Source organism: Vanellus vanellus, assembly GCF_965231255.1.
Source record: "Vanellus vanellus genome assembly, chromosome: Z".
NCBI lineage: Eukaryota > Metazoa > Chordata > Aves > Charadriiformes > Charadriidae > Vanellus > Vanellus vanellus.
Window position 1 is genome coordinate 33,448,045 of NC_138908.1, and position 15,115 is coordinate 33,463,159.

Genomic DNA, 15,115 nt, shown 5'->3' on the forward strand with positions numbered 1-15,115 from the left:
ACTTAGAATTAACATGTCCAGGTTCCCAGAGACCTAGGGGTGCAGAATCTTTTTAATCATAATATGCCTAAAACTAAGATGGTACACCAGAGTTCAGGAAAATTATGAGCAAAGGATTAAGGTTTAGTCAGCACACTTCCATTAAAAACACAGTCCAGGGGCAGGGGGGCGGGACGATATGACACAGGAGCAGAAGAAAAACATCAGAAGCCCGCAGCAACTGATGTAACAACTATTTCTAAGGCAACTACCAATGGTACCCTGCAAAGATTTACTTTGATTACTACACATGAAGATGTCATTATCTTCAGACAAAAGAAAAACCTTTTTGTTTCCCCTATGGTTTCCTCCTGTAGCTCAGAGAGATGACCTGCTCTGACTTAGCCAGCATGATTTCCTTTATTGATTTCATTCAGGTCAGTCTTCGTAGCAGACTTAATGTAGCTTTACCTCTGGCTCTAAGTCCACCCGGACCTCAACTAGTCTGGCCTAGCTACAGAATTCTGACAACTGAGATGCCTGCCAAAGCATTGTAAAACAGAAATTTCATTTTTGGTTCCTAAATCTGCATTCAGTGATTTATACAACAGATAGGAGTATTACTTTCCACAATGACCAGTCAGTACAGTTATCACTGAATTAAACATGACAAACTATGGCCACCTGTTTAGTGTTTCTTTTTAATAATGACATTTCATTATTTATTTGGCACAGCTATATATGAATTATATCTCCCAGGATATTTCAAAATGCTTTGGCAAGACCTTGAAAAGACCATTGCAGTATTTCCTGAACATTATGTTTTGAAGCAATAATCAGCTTTCTGAAAAAAAACCCAAACAACAAAAACAAACAAACACACACAACAAAAACAAACAAACACACACAACAAAAACAAACAAACACACACAACAAAAACAAACAAACACACACAACAAAAACAAACAAACACACACAACAAAAACAAACAAACACACACAACAAAAACAAACAAACACCAGCTTTCAGCAACATTACTCAAAATACATAACTTTTTAAGTGCCAAGACCAACAAAAAGATTGAATCACAAGTACTCCCTGCCTGAGGTGTTCTGCTGGGTGAGAAAATCCTGGGGAGACTAGCAGCAGCCAGTTCACAATACACAATGTTCTCAGTTATGTCCAATCCATAGCTCTGCAAACTCAAGTATCAGCACGGCTGTGTGAGAACAGCATTAGAAAGTGTTCTCAGCCAACAGTGCACGTTTCTGCATCAGCTCCAGGAGTTGCTCCAGAACATTCCTGTGCTTTACAACTTGCACCTTTGTACAGGCTGAAGATCTGAGTGGTCAATTGCCCCACTTTTTCCTTCCCCTGGGTGTCAATCATTCTGTCAGTCATTCTGAACAGATTAATGGCACAGATTTTCTTGTTTCGTAAAATCAGACAGGCTTTGTGAGGGGCTTATCTCTCCTTTTCTTAGATGGGAAGGTACTGCAAATGCAGGACCTGACTGGGGGGGAGCATGTGGGGTGGGGCTGGGAGTGAAGTTACTGTCCTGAAATTGTGCAGCATTATTCATGAAATCAGCTCCTTTTCCCAAATTATATCAGAACAGCAAGTGCATCATTACTGATTCAGGAAGCCAAAAGGCTGCTTTGTCATGAAGTGATCTTCAAGCCTCAAGCAAGCATTTTCTCTGCCCCAAATGCTTATTTATAATCTTGCTTACAGAAAAATACAAGCTGTACTGCACAATAAGTAAGAGCTCTGCCCTAATTGCTCTGAACCTTACAGGTTGGCAGTTTTGTCATGTCATGTACAGGCAATCAAGTGCGTGTCCCACTTTGGGGAAGATACCATAAACACTAAGCTAGCTGGAAGATCATACCTGGTATTGATAAAATCATTCATTAATATAAGGATGTTATAGTTTGTTTTACTATGTTACATCTTTTGATAAAGATGATAAGATAAAAAGCTTTATTTGAATTTACCATACCACCTCTTGACAGGCTGGGGCACAACAGAAGACTTCTTTGGGATGGCAGGGTGCTTAAACAGTAATTCATGAAAGAATTCCAAGGTGCATGTACAAGTAAGGCAATTTCAAGGATGGCATGTGAGCCAGGTGAAAATGGCTAACTCTTCAAACGTACATACAACAACCTACACAGAGCCTATCTCCAGCACAATTGCTACTATCAGGTTGCAGGACGGGTTAAAGCTTTAACAAAGGCTTGGCAGAACAAAATTAAGAGTTGACTGCATTCTCTACCCATATATTTAAAATATTGAGGCGGTTTTCTTGTTAAGTGTTAAAAGTTACAAGCCTGGAAAATTCAGCATTGAAACCAAACCCATGTGTCTGCCCTCCTTCTTCAGAACTTGACAGCTGAACTCTAAATTCTAACTAGGTATCATCACAAACATAGAAATTGCAATTAAGCTCTGTGCAGTCATGTTCAAAGTCCTCAGATTTCCTTATTATCCTTATTACAGCGGAGTCTATGATCACTTGAAACAGACTGCTAAACATAATCCTTGTATTAATTAATTTAAACCCACTATCATAGTCAGAAAGTGGCTCTCAGAAAAATGATCCTGTTTAGTGAGTACTATAGTTTTGGTATTAATTCACTGTTATTGCTCTATTGTAAGACAGAACCATGCTTTAACTTTTACTATACATATGCAACATTTAAGGTGATCAACACTTAAGCTGTTCATTTGCTGCAAATGATTGCTTTTTGGAACCGGCACAGGTTGGTGAACATTTAAACAGAAACATAACCACGATGATGACAGTATTCCTCAGAACTGTGTGATTTCAGTCTTGCACAGTTTTCATCTACAAAAGGAAAGCTCAGTTTAGTACCTGTTTTTGACAAGCCCAACATCATATAATGAAAGTTAGGGCTGGAACCCATTAATGATTCTGTTCTGCTGCAATACCAGGTTTCATACTTTTGAACAAGCTTCCTGTAAATGGAAACAATTCACTCTGATTTTAATTTTAAAAAAACATCTGAAAGATGTATTTTAAAATCTAAAACAGTAAGGGAGATAAAGACAGAATGGAGAATCATGAGGACAAGGCGTAGCATTTTTAGGAAGAGTGGGGTTTGGTGTACTATAAAAAGATGGTTATGCTGAACATACTTCAGGCACAGTTAATAAGAGAACTTACAAACATAGAAACAATGTTTGTGGTAAAACAAGGCACGGCTGCATTTCATTATTTCAAGAGGTACTTAAGAAACTCCACTACTGATGACCTTGACTTCACATCAACAAGTAACTGGCCTGCACTAATTAAGAAAGCATCAGCATGCTCGGTTAAGGGATAAAGAGTAAAACTTATTATGATACTGGCTAGCTTCACTGTGGGCTTGTACTTGACAGCAGTGCACAGATCACATGAGAAAGCTCCCCTTCTCAGACTACCCAGCGCACTGTGCTGGCACAGCCCTTTGTGCAGCTCCACGCGTGGTGTAATGCCACATGATAGTTAAGCTCCCTGATTCAGACACCCAGGTGTGCAGGCACAATGCAGTGGAAGAACCAAGGGTACTAACAGTGTCCTAGGGCCACATCAATTCGCTCTGCTTTTAGACAAGAAGTACTCACATAACCTGTACCACAACAGAAATTAACATTTCATTTCCTTCTAGGAAAAGTAATCTGCTTTGAACTTAGTCACCCAGGCTGACTCATCATTAGCCAAGTACCTTGGCAAAGAAATCTTACCGCAGCATTTTAAAAGATTAAGTGGGAAAGTTCAGGGCAAAACATTCACACTTGAATAGCTCAAAACCCCTCAAATTTCCTCAAATGGTTTTAAATTTTTATCTTTACTCTCTTTTGGAAGGTCCAAAAGTTGGTTACCTCTCACACATTTCATTCCATATAGTGTTAAAATATGGACTGAGCAAATAATATCAGTACTATTACAACATAGAAAAGGTACTGCTCTTGGGGGGGTGGGGTACAATATTTCATTTGTTAATACAGCTGGTTTCCTTCACGTTTCTTTAAAAAAAATAAGAGTGTAAGAGAACAAAAAAACCTGGGAATTGCACTGTAGCGCTGAATGAAAGCAGAAATATTTTCACATCTACAGCCATACTCCATGCTGCAAGTACAGTTCAATAGCAGCATTGGTCTCACTAGCCATGAAGACATTTCAATAGGCATTACTGTTTAGCAGAAACATCAGAACATTTCCATAGGAGATGAGAACGTACTCTACAGTTAGACAGCCCCTCAAATTCTCATTACGCTTTGTAATCCTGTTTTATCAATGAGCTTTCAAAACCCAAGACATGACAGAACAGAAGCATATTAATACTGTAAGATTTAGTAAAGTTTTAGCTTAATAAAAATATTTCTATTTATATTTCTTAATAGATATTTCATTTTTAATCCTATGAAAATATCTACTACGTAAACAAAAACAGACATGCTTTTTGCATACCATTAGTTTCTGCAAATTTCTGAATATCAGCTAGAGTCTTTAGTTCTTTCCTGGGGCAAGCTTCTACACACAAAGCAAGGGACTTGATCTTCTGATGTACTAGATCAATGTTGCATGGATCCAAGAAGAACACATACCTAGGAAAGAAAAAATGTAAATTAATTCTATTCTAGGTAAAAGTTATACTGAACAAAATTATGTTGGGAGTTGGACTTGATGATCCTTATGGGTCCCTTCCAACTTGAGATATTCTATGAATTTCATTTCAAACTAAAGGATTCAACCAAAACTAACCTTCAGTCTACCCAGAAACACAGGAAATTTGATATTATCATTAACTGTGTGGGTCAAAAGAATCCAAGTACTCACATGCATGACAAATATATAGATATTAATATACTTCTGGATCACACAGAAAGCATGTTTAACACTACCAGATTCTAGTCAATTCAAATAGTGCTATTCATAAAAACAGCAGCACTTCTACCATGCCTCTTCACAGATACAGGTCTAAATATGCACAAACAAAGCTGCACTCTGACCTTAAACTCAACTTCAAGATTTCCAACTTTTTCCAAAAAGACCCAACAAACCCTGTAAGGTTATACTTATGCTGCAAAAAGGACAAAGTCCATGGCTATTTTTATGAATACACATAATACCAGTAATTAAGAACAGTGTTTTGGTTTAGATTGATTTTCCACACCACAGGTCCGTATGACTGAGCAGATTACTGTAGCATTTATTTTGAAATAAAAATTTGTTCAGATATTTCAAGCAGAACTACCTAGTGTTCAAGTGCAGTATTTTAAAGAGATTCTATGCACTAACTTTCCATGATGAGTCACTGTCATTTAAAAAACCCAGTTTGTGAAGTATTACAGCTTCCTAGCCAACATCTTCTCCTGGCTATACACACTTCATCACAAACACTAACCATACAGTATTTTCCATTCATCATATAACAGAGATACAGAATGTTCTTCTATTCTGAAGTTAAACAAGTCTTTCAAATTCCTACAATTCTGGTGATATACTATGCATTGAAATACTCTCTTCATGTTATCTACCATCATCACAGGAAAACATTACCAAACCACGATATAAAATGCCATTTCCATTTTTGCAGTCCTCATGATAGGAATTCACTCTGTAATCAATAAAAATCCCTCCTGCTCCCATAAAGCATTTAGGTGCTGCCTGAATGCTGTCAGTCTACATGCCAATTGTTGACTTTCCCCCACACAAAGATTGTTCTATTATCCAGTCTCAGTACACAAGAATTATTACTACTTAGTAGAGTTTTTCAGTCCTTCAAGGCCTTCTGCCTTACGCCCTGAAAGTCCATCAAAACTCACATCATCTCTATCAACTGTAATGTGATAATAGACTCCTTGCATTCTTAAAATATTCCTTTTCTTTGTCCACACCTCTATGAAAAGTAGCCAGTATTATTTATGTATTTTTACTTAAGACATACTACACACCTCAGGACTATGTAGATCATGAAAGTCTAAGAAGAAATGCAAACATAACTTCTGTCCTGCACACACAGCGAGCCTGTGCAGGCTGTGCATGTGTAACTTGCCAGCAAACTGCAAGCTGTATCGCCTGGCACGTAGGAGGCTCCGGGACCAGGCACGGGTGTCAGGTGGGTGGTCTGTGCTGGTAGATGGGAGGCCCTGTGAGTGTGGGGGGCCTGTGGGAAAACTGTGTGCACGCTTGCTAGCGAGCACCACGATGAAGCAGCTGCTGAGTAGAGGGGACCCACAGGGCGGGTAAGGGGGTCTGCGATTGGGGCAGGGGTGCTGGCTGGGCAGAGGGGCTGTGCTGGTACTTGGGGCATCCCTAAACGCGCGTATGCTTGTGAACCTGGAGAGTGTCACGTGTGCCTGCACCAGTGACCTTCTGTCTCTGCCAGCCCACCAGGAGGAGGGGACATGGATGTCTGTGCTTATCTTTTATGTGCATCCTGTATGTCAGCACTCTTGAAGGCCAGCCCATGTAACCAGCCATGTCAGTGTCCCATGTGTGTCTGTCCATCCACATCCCTCAGCCCAGGCAGAGACCCTGGGTCCCAGGGCGTACTGGGCTTGGCTCCAGTGGCTGGGCAGGAGGTTCCTCCAAACATCCATTAACACATATTACTGAGGGAAGCCGAAGGAAATCAAGTCAGGAATGTCGGCATTAACAAGCTAGAATCCAGCCCACTCCTATAGTCATTTAAACTCAAGGACCAAGCTATAATTTTAATGGACAGAAGAAATTAGAATATTTTGTAAAATAAATACTACGGTTTTAACTCAAGCCTGGAAATTTAGAGACACAATGCAACTATATTGCCATATGCAGTTTTGACAGAAGTGTGCTATGTTGGTATAACCTTCAGCAGACACATGTAACTCAAACACCGCATTGCACAGTTCAGAGACAGTTTTGACAGCAATGAAGCAGCTGGAAAGCAAACTCCAAGCTATCAAATCTGCAGATTCAATCCATGGTCTAGGAAAACAGAAGTAAGATTATTTTTTTTTTTTTAAATTTCTAGGAGCTAAAACAAGAATCAAAATGCTAGGCACCAGTATTACAGAGGAAAAGGTATTTTGTTTTTTGTTTTCAAAGCTATGATTTACTAAAAGTGATTTTACTTTAGAAAATTCCATATGGTGTCACCACAACAGGTTTTGTTCCTTACTAGAAGAATGTACTTACATGCTTTCTGCTTCAATTTCAGTTATTCAGAATCAACAATAGACTAATTTGTTGATAGGAAAGTAACTTCGATCAGCAATACAAAGACTGAAGTAAACAAAGTAATCATATTGTTAGAGATGCTTCAACACTGCAAATGAAAATTTGTTTGCTACTGGAAATTCAGTATATCAGATTTACAACCTAGGAAGCATCTTTATGAAGTATCAGTTCTGCCAAGAAGGATGTGGGGGTACTGGTGGATGAAAAGCTGGACATGAGCTGGCAATGTGCGCTCGCAGCCCAGAAGGCCAACTGTATCCTGGGCTGCATCAAAAGAAGCACGGCCAGCAGGTTGAGGGAGGTGATTTTGCCCCTTTACTCTGCTCCGGTGAGACCTCACCTAGAGTACTGCGTCCAGCTCTGGAGCCCTCAGCACATGGACCTGTTGGAGTGCGTCCAGAGGCAGGCCACAAAAATTATCAGAGGGCTGGAGCACCTCTCCTATGAGGACAGGCTGAGAGAGTTGGGGTTGTTCAGCCTGGAGAAGAGAAGGTTCTGGGGACACTTTATTGTGGCCTTTCAATATTGAAAGGGGGCTTAAAAAAAAGATGTAGAGATGCTTTATATAAGGGCCTGTAGTGATATGACAAGGGCTAATGGTTTTAAACTAAAAGAGGGTAGATTCAGACTAGAGATAAGGAAGAAATTCTTTACTGTGAGGGTAGTGAGAGACTGGAACAGGTTGCCCAAAGTTGTGGATGCCTTGGAGGTGTTCAAGGCCAGGTTGGATGGGTCTTTGAACAACATGGTCTAGTGAAAAATGTCCCTGCTCCCAGCAGGGCTATTGGACTAGATCACCTTCAATGATCCCTTCAAACCCAAGCCCATTCTATGCTTCTGCAATTCTTTGACCTTAACAATCCACTTTTCTAAAAAATCAAATTTTGTTAAAAGAAACTCTGAAAATTGGCATGACAAAAGAGTTACTTGAGTAAAAATAACTGCATGTAATTTTTAATATGTCTACCTTCTGTAGCCATAATGAAAACTGGAAATTTTAAGCTCCTCTTTAATTTTAAGCTGATTCCTTTGCATAAAGGAAAATAAGGAAACAGTCTATTTAACTTTTCAAAAGCCACCATGTCTGAAAATAAGGTCAACAGCAAGTTGTCCATCCTGAGGCATGTAATTCAATATGAACTTCAGTACAGCTTTTCATAAGGCATTATAGATATTTTTTTTTATGAATCTATAGGATAATCTTCCTTATGCTTTACTACCATTTTGGGCTTATATTTCAATGTGTTGTTTTTTTTTTTTTTCATTTCTGAAAGAAAAATCCAGATTTCCAAGCAAGTAATTCAAAATATAATTTCAAAATGACAGGAGGGTAAAAATATAAAAATAAATGCATCAACAATTTTGGCTTCTGACTGGTAGCTTACGAGACAAGTGTCTATTACCTATTCATGCCCATGAGAAACACAGCAGTCTCCTCTTCCCTTGCAAAACCCGCAAGACCAAGCATCATCATTTCATACACTACACCTTGATTTTGGAAGCATGGTGGCAAAGTATTCGAACAAGCCTATCTTACCTCCAAGTATTTTGTACAGTCTTACATGTGCCATTGGCATTGATTTTCTGTCAGTCCTCAATGTACCTCTTTATAGGCAAATGGGTACTTCACAGAACAACCATTTGCTGTGATCTACAAGAATCTTATCACAATAATGGAGAAATGAATTAAGTGATCACATGCATTCTAAACTAGTTATGCGTCGGCATATACAGTTTCACTCAACCAAATTCTTTGCAATCATGCTGCGAACTCTCCCTGGGTTTTCCCCCAACCTAAACCCCCAGCTTTTTCCTCAAAGGCATTTATTAAGGCGGAATGCCACCCTAACTCTTCCCTATAGCAGCACATACGCACCTTCTTATACTTGAGTAAATAGCATGAAATGAAGTCTGTCCAAGCAGCAATGTATTGGTGATTAAAAAAAAAAAAGACAACCAAAAAAACAACACACAGAACAAAAAAAAGCCCAGACTGAACTAGCATTTCAGGGACTTGTACTGGCTGCCATGGTCATCATTTATTTGCAAATAAAAGGATATTTTTTAACCTACTTACAACTCCCAAAACTTGAAAAGCAAGGACTTTATTTGAAGCAGATATTTAGCAAGAGTTCACTGCCAAGACTAGGCTATAATCTCATGTCTGACCATAAAGCACAGCCTATTAAAGCTGTACTGTGTTTTATTTGCAGAAATAAAAAGACGCTTGATTCACTCTTTGTTGATGAGACCAGGCTGTAAAATCCTCCTTCCCAACATCACACCTCACTGGTTTCAGCATAACTGATGCACACGGATCAAATCATACCTCTGCTCCTCACCTTTACCACTCACAATTTCCATACCCACACAGAACACATCCATTTCACTTCCTCATTACAGTGCCTATGGGTTGCTGTCATTTAAGAGGAAGAAAATATTATTTTTACAGATGATTTAGCTTTTCTGCCTTGGACTGGGAAATGAAGACAGAATTACCCCGCAAGCAGAATGAAATGAGAATAACTTCATGTTTCCAGAACCACATTTGTAGAGCTTAAAGCCCTTTCTTTTGCTACACAAACTGAAATGTATAGGCAGTAAGAAGAGTTTATTTTTTACAGTCTGTCGGAAAAGTACTCCTATAAAATAGCACAAAATACTCCTATGAACTGCACCTCAGACACTGCAGGAACTCCATCTGCAAGAGGCATATGCAAAGCAGATAGTTTCTTCTTAAAAACTTCCAAACAAGTTTAAAAAGCCATAAGGTGTGAGAGTGGGAAGGATCACTCAGTTATACAAGAACTGGCCTATTCCAAAGCTGGGTACTCTCAACTGTACTTCACTGTGAACAGTTATAGGATGATCTGCCTTGGTAGAAGTTTCTCCCTCTGTCTCAACCAAACAGAGACGATGATATCCCATATAAGTTCATCCATTCATTTGCTTAGGTCATGCCTCAAGCCACAACACCTTTATTTGAAAAACATAATCCTTTTGAACCTTATTAAGACTCTGATGTGCAATGGGCTCTGTCTATCCACTGTGTTAAGAACAGTCTCTATTTTTATTTGCTGTCTTTCTATCTTGCCTTTATGAAAGGAAATCACTTAGCAGTGGTAGATGTTTCTCCTCATGATGGCCCAATTTCTGTCACACATAGGAGACTATTACACTGTTAATTGTAACATTTCAATAAGGTGTCTGGGTTTCTCTGTTTTCACACAAACAGAGACATCATTTCTTTCTAGAGGTGAGCAACTATAAAACCATGATTTCAGATAGTGTATTTTCTCTCATAACACTAGAATGACAATTTTATATTGAAAACACATGATTTTAGGAAGCGCTAAAATATTTATATAAAAAACTAGGAAAATTATCCTGCATAAGTTTGAAGTCCTTCAACTCTCCAGGAAGCTGTGATTAGATTAAGAAAAGATTCTTTTGACAGAAGAGACAGGCTATTTCATTTAAGTCAAATTCTTCTGATAACAGACCAATTACCTAGCTACATTAAAAACTTAAGTCAGATATTTAGAAATCTTTCCTACAGCAACTCAAAATAAGCAGATCTTAGGAAAACATCCTTCTGAAACAATTCATGCAAATTATTGATTTTCTGTTAGTCTGAAAGTAACCTGTGAGGTAAAAGGTTATCGTACTCAGAAATTAAAGAATTTTCAGTCCTTTGAAGTAACCAACAGTGAAAGGAACATCTTTTTTGTAAATTAATATCACTGTTCTAAGGTTAGACTAAGTAATTTACTCTGTAAAGTGATCCAAGTTGTACAGATGCACTTTGAGCACTGACTGGCAGACAGATCTCAACAGATGCTCACAGGTTTTCGATCCTTCAGTCCAGAATTATCATTGAGCTCCAGTACTACTACTGCAGTATGATTGTTTTCTCTGCATGATAGGAAATACCTGGGCTGGTTCTGAACTGTAAGTATGTGTTTTCACACGACACTGCTTAGTAAGAGCAGTGTGCTGCTTAAAAGTTTTGTGCATTTTCTCCACAAGCTACTTATATATATTCTGCTTACGGTTTACATTTTAAAGTCCTATTTAATTGTGTCAGGTATATCCTACCTCCACCTAAACTCAGTGGCAGAAACTGAGCATACAACATCAAAAGCAAATCATTTCTACATAGGCCTGCTCCCAAATCTGAGAATGCTTGTCACACCTAAAACTCTAACAAACAAGATTCTTCAGTGGCATGATACAATCTCCTACATGAAGTGGATGCTAAGAAAGGGAAATTCCTCAATGCCTTAGCTGTACTCATATTGCACATCCATCAACATGCACTCTTCAAGTACTGTTACTGGTTGTTACAAAAGACTGTTGTTCTATAGGTGAGAAGAGTGGAGAAGGACAAGTAGGAACGAGTTAGCATATCCCTTTTCCCATTTTATTGAAAACCACTCTCAGAGGACAAAAGGTTATGCCTTTCCTGGTTTACAGAATGAAGCATTTGAATCACATACTCACTTCTTGTGTGTGAGGTCCAGACCACTGTTGATTATTCCCTCCACCTTGACATTTTTCTGTCCACAAATATTTCCATAACTGTCATATCCTGAAAGCAGTCTTGCAGCTGCTCCTGTAGCTATTGAAAAGCCACAGATAAAACCCTAGAGGAGAAAAACACCCCGCAGTTTAGTAATACTCTGTTTGATAACATGGAAAAGTCAGTTTAATTCATTTGTTTCTAAGCAGAGTTTTTAAAAAATTCTTTCAGACTGAAGAAGAAAAGACAAGGACCCTTCACAGAGAACCACTGTGCAATTATAAAATTAAATGCATGACAAAAAGAGGTTTCAGATGTCTAACACTGCATATTACACAAGCAATGTTAAGAATCTTGTAGGTAACTTTTTTGAGAGTCTTATTGTCAGCAAGTCAAGCGTGAAGCCAAAGGGAGGCCAAGGACAGGCAGTGAAGGAGAGCTACAAGCAGAGCTGGAGTTGTCAGTGGTTAGTATGCATCTTAGAAGATTCCAGACAGTCCAGGTTTTCTTGCTTTAAGATTTATTTTCTTCCTTCAAATTATGTGCTTTCAAAGATGAGCTAGAATGAAAAGACCTATCTCTCCTAAGTTCCTTCTAAGGAAATCCTCTAAAGCAAGAGACCAGATCAAGGCCGCTATGGTTCCAGATGCTAGGTTCAAATGCAAGAAAGAAACAGATACAGAGCAAGAGAACATAAAATGGCTCAGAGTAATATCCAACGTCAGGCAGGTCTTGTTGAGAACTTTCAGAGATATTTCAGTAGCAAAGCCAAGATCAAGGCAGTGATGATATGAACGGGAGACTGGCGCAAAGGAATCATTAGCTTTCTAGCAAGACCACTGACAGGGAGAAGTGAACCATGGGCTTGCTCTGCTACCATCAATGAACCGTTGTTGCAGATGAGACAAGCTAAGATTTGAGAAGGGGAAGCAGAGTAAAGAGCTGAGACAAATGCGTGGAGTAACAGATGGCAGCAACAGGAGCAGATGAGATGATAACAGGTAATGAAGTCAGCATGGAACAGTTAAAATGTGTGTGGTTTCAAAGGTCTGAAGATACAGGAGAATGACCTTCTCTGACGGACAGGCTATCGCTATACAGAAATTCCAGACTGGAAGTTGGTCATTATCTTCTTCTGCCTGATGCACTAATGCACTTATAGGTTTAATGCTCAAAGTGAAAAACAAGGGCAAAGTGAGCAAAAGGCAATCACAACTAATAATTAAAGCCGATTTCCAGTACTCCAAATTTCTCAGATCCCTTACTATTCTGTAAAGGACACACTAGCATGCATTTGACATACAATAGTACTCAGGGTCTTGACTGGTTCAATAATTTTTCCCCTGCACACTGGGTTAAGGAAATCATGCAATTCCTCCCCCATCTAATCTAATTTACAACAGTGCGGGAATACCCTCCTGACCCATCATAGTACTTCCAAGAGAAGCCCCCTAGAACAGTAACTAACAGAGTATTTGACCCCAAAGGATAATTGGTCTGTATATTACATTGCTTAGATAGAAAAATCTGGGACACTAGCCCACAGCAGACTAATTTATAACTGAGGGAATAGGTAGGTATAGACTGAGGGAACATCAACAAAGGCAGGAAAAAATAACCACATAAAAGACCTGCTTGATTCAGGAAGTACTGTGCTTTTTAAGATAATCACATGTTTCAGTGAGAATATAATTGATATGATTTAAAGAAAAAAAAAATCATCTCTGCATTTAAAGTGCAGCCAGTGACAAACACTTTGGGGAAAGAAAAACAAATTTTTCAATGGAATAATTCCAAAGATCAGAGACCAAGGGACAGTAGAAAAGAAAGGTGACAGCACAGAACTCCCAAACTCCTAAGGGCTACTGCTTGCAACACAGCAGTACAAGACAGTGACAGACATTCTCTGTTTAGGAAGAACATCATACATAAGTCCGCAAAACAACACAGGATGAAAAGAAGTGTATTTCTAGTTTTCACTAATCTGCAGCTCTTGGAGGTTTGTTTGTTTTCTAATATAAAGTGCACAGGGTTGTGAGGTTGCCTTGAGCAAAGCAACGGTTTCATCACACAGGACAAAGCTGGTGTAACTTGGAAAGAAAGATCTTACCATTATTGTTAATAGTAGGTGCTTCTACTAAGCATCCAAGAAGAAAACAGTCAACTGTTTGATATTCAGAATCTTTGTTTCTCAGCAAAAAGTTTGCTGAGATGCACAGAACTGTTTACCAGACTCAAAGCTATAATTTCTGGGACATCCACAGTCCCATAAGGAACATGATCCTAGTGATACCTCACCATGATGAAAACCACAGGCAAATGAAACTGGAGTTTCAGGGGGAGAGAAGCTGGAGCAAGAACTGGCACAAACAATAAATTATGGATCCCTACCAAAGACCTTTGATGTGTACTTACTACCCATTTCTGTTCCACAGCTGACAGACCCATGCCAGTATACCCTGGGTAGTCAGTGACTAAGTGAATTAAGAGTTGTAAAACTTCTAACAAATGAAAACTCTTCAACAATATAACATTCACAGAATCCTTTGAGTTTTACTCACCATTCCTACACAGAAGAGGATGAATAAGAGCAGCCATGGTACATCTGTGCAGCTGTGGTCCTCCAGAGGCTTCCACTCTCGCTTGGAGCTCTTGTGTGAGAAGAGAGAGATGAAGTTAACAAAAATTATTTAATTGCCTTCTGCTCATAACAGAAAAAGGGAGAAAATCATTCTCCAGGGCACTAACATACAGCAAGAATGATCTTTAAACTCTGATACAGCTGAAGGAACTTGGCCAAAAAACTTAAAGAGCTCATGAAAGACATTTCAAAAGATGTGCCTCCACTGGAAGCTAGATCAACTTTTTGTCTAGGAATTTACATTTATCCACAAAATGGGATATTATTTTTCTAATAACAGAAAAGACAAGATAATGGCGCGGAATCAACAGCATCTGCTATTGCCATCTTCCACAGCTACTTTCCCGTAATCGGCTTTCCAAGAAAGATAAAAGATTAAACTTTTCAAAAGCTGCTAAGTTTTAAAATACTACTGGAAAGTTTAAAAATACAGGGGAGGTAGAAAGGAGGTGATAAGTTGCTGTTAAAGGAACAGTTCTCTACCCGCCAAGAGGCACCTGAGCTAAACCTTTCAGCAGACATCCCTATTCAGTATTGTCCAGGTGCCACAAAGGAAAATCTTGCACTTAAAGCTTGAAACACTCAATGATGGAGGCTTTATTGCAAAGTATAAAGAGGGAGTTGTAAGCAATTCAAATAGTTTGCTGCTCATGAGGTAAAATTGCTCAACTGTGTATACACTACTAAGATTATTAAAGTCTGTTAAAAACAGTAATTTTGTCATCTAGGCAAAATGCTTTGA

General features: G+C 38.9%; 1 protein-coding gene across 1 annotated transcript in view; it reads right to left on the reverse strand.

The window, feature by feature from the left end:
* Positions 1 to 14,296, reverse strand: part of SLC44A1 (solute carrier family 44 member 1) — a gene marked incomplete at both ends in the record, with an annotated part of 59,261 nt that extends 44,965 nt beyond the window's left edge. Inside the window, 3 exons of the mRNA XM_082498101.1 lie at positions 4,457 to 4,593; positions 11,714 to 11,856; positions 14,294 to 14,296. Coding sequence (XP_082354227.1) covers positions 4,457 to 4,593; positions 11,714 to 11,856; positions 14,294 to 14,296 — 283 coding nt within the window. The remainder of the gene's footprint in view (positions 1 to 4,456; positions 4,594 to 11,713; positions 11,857 to 14,293) is intronic.
* Between the last annotated feature and the right edge of the window lie 819 nt (positions 14,297 to 15,115).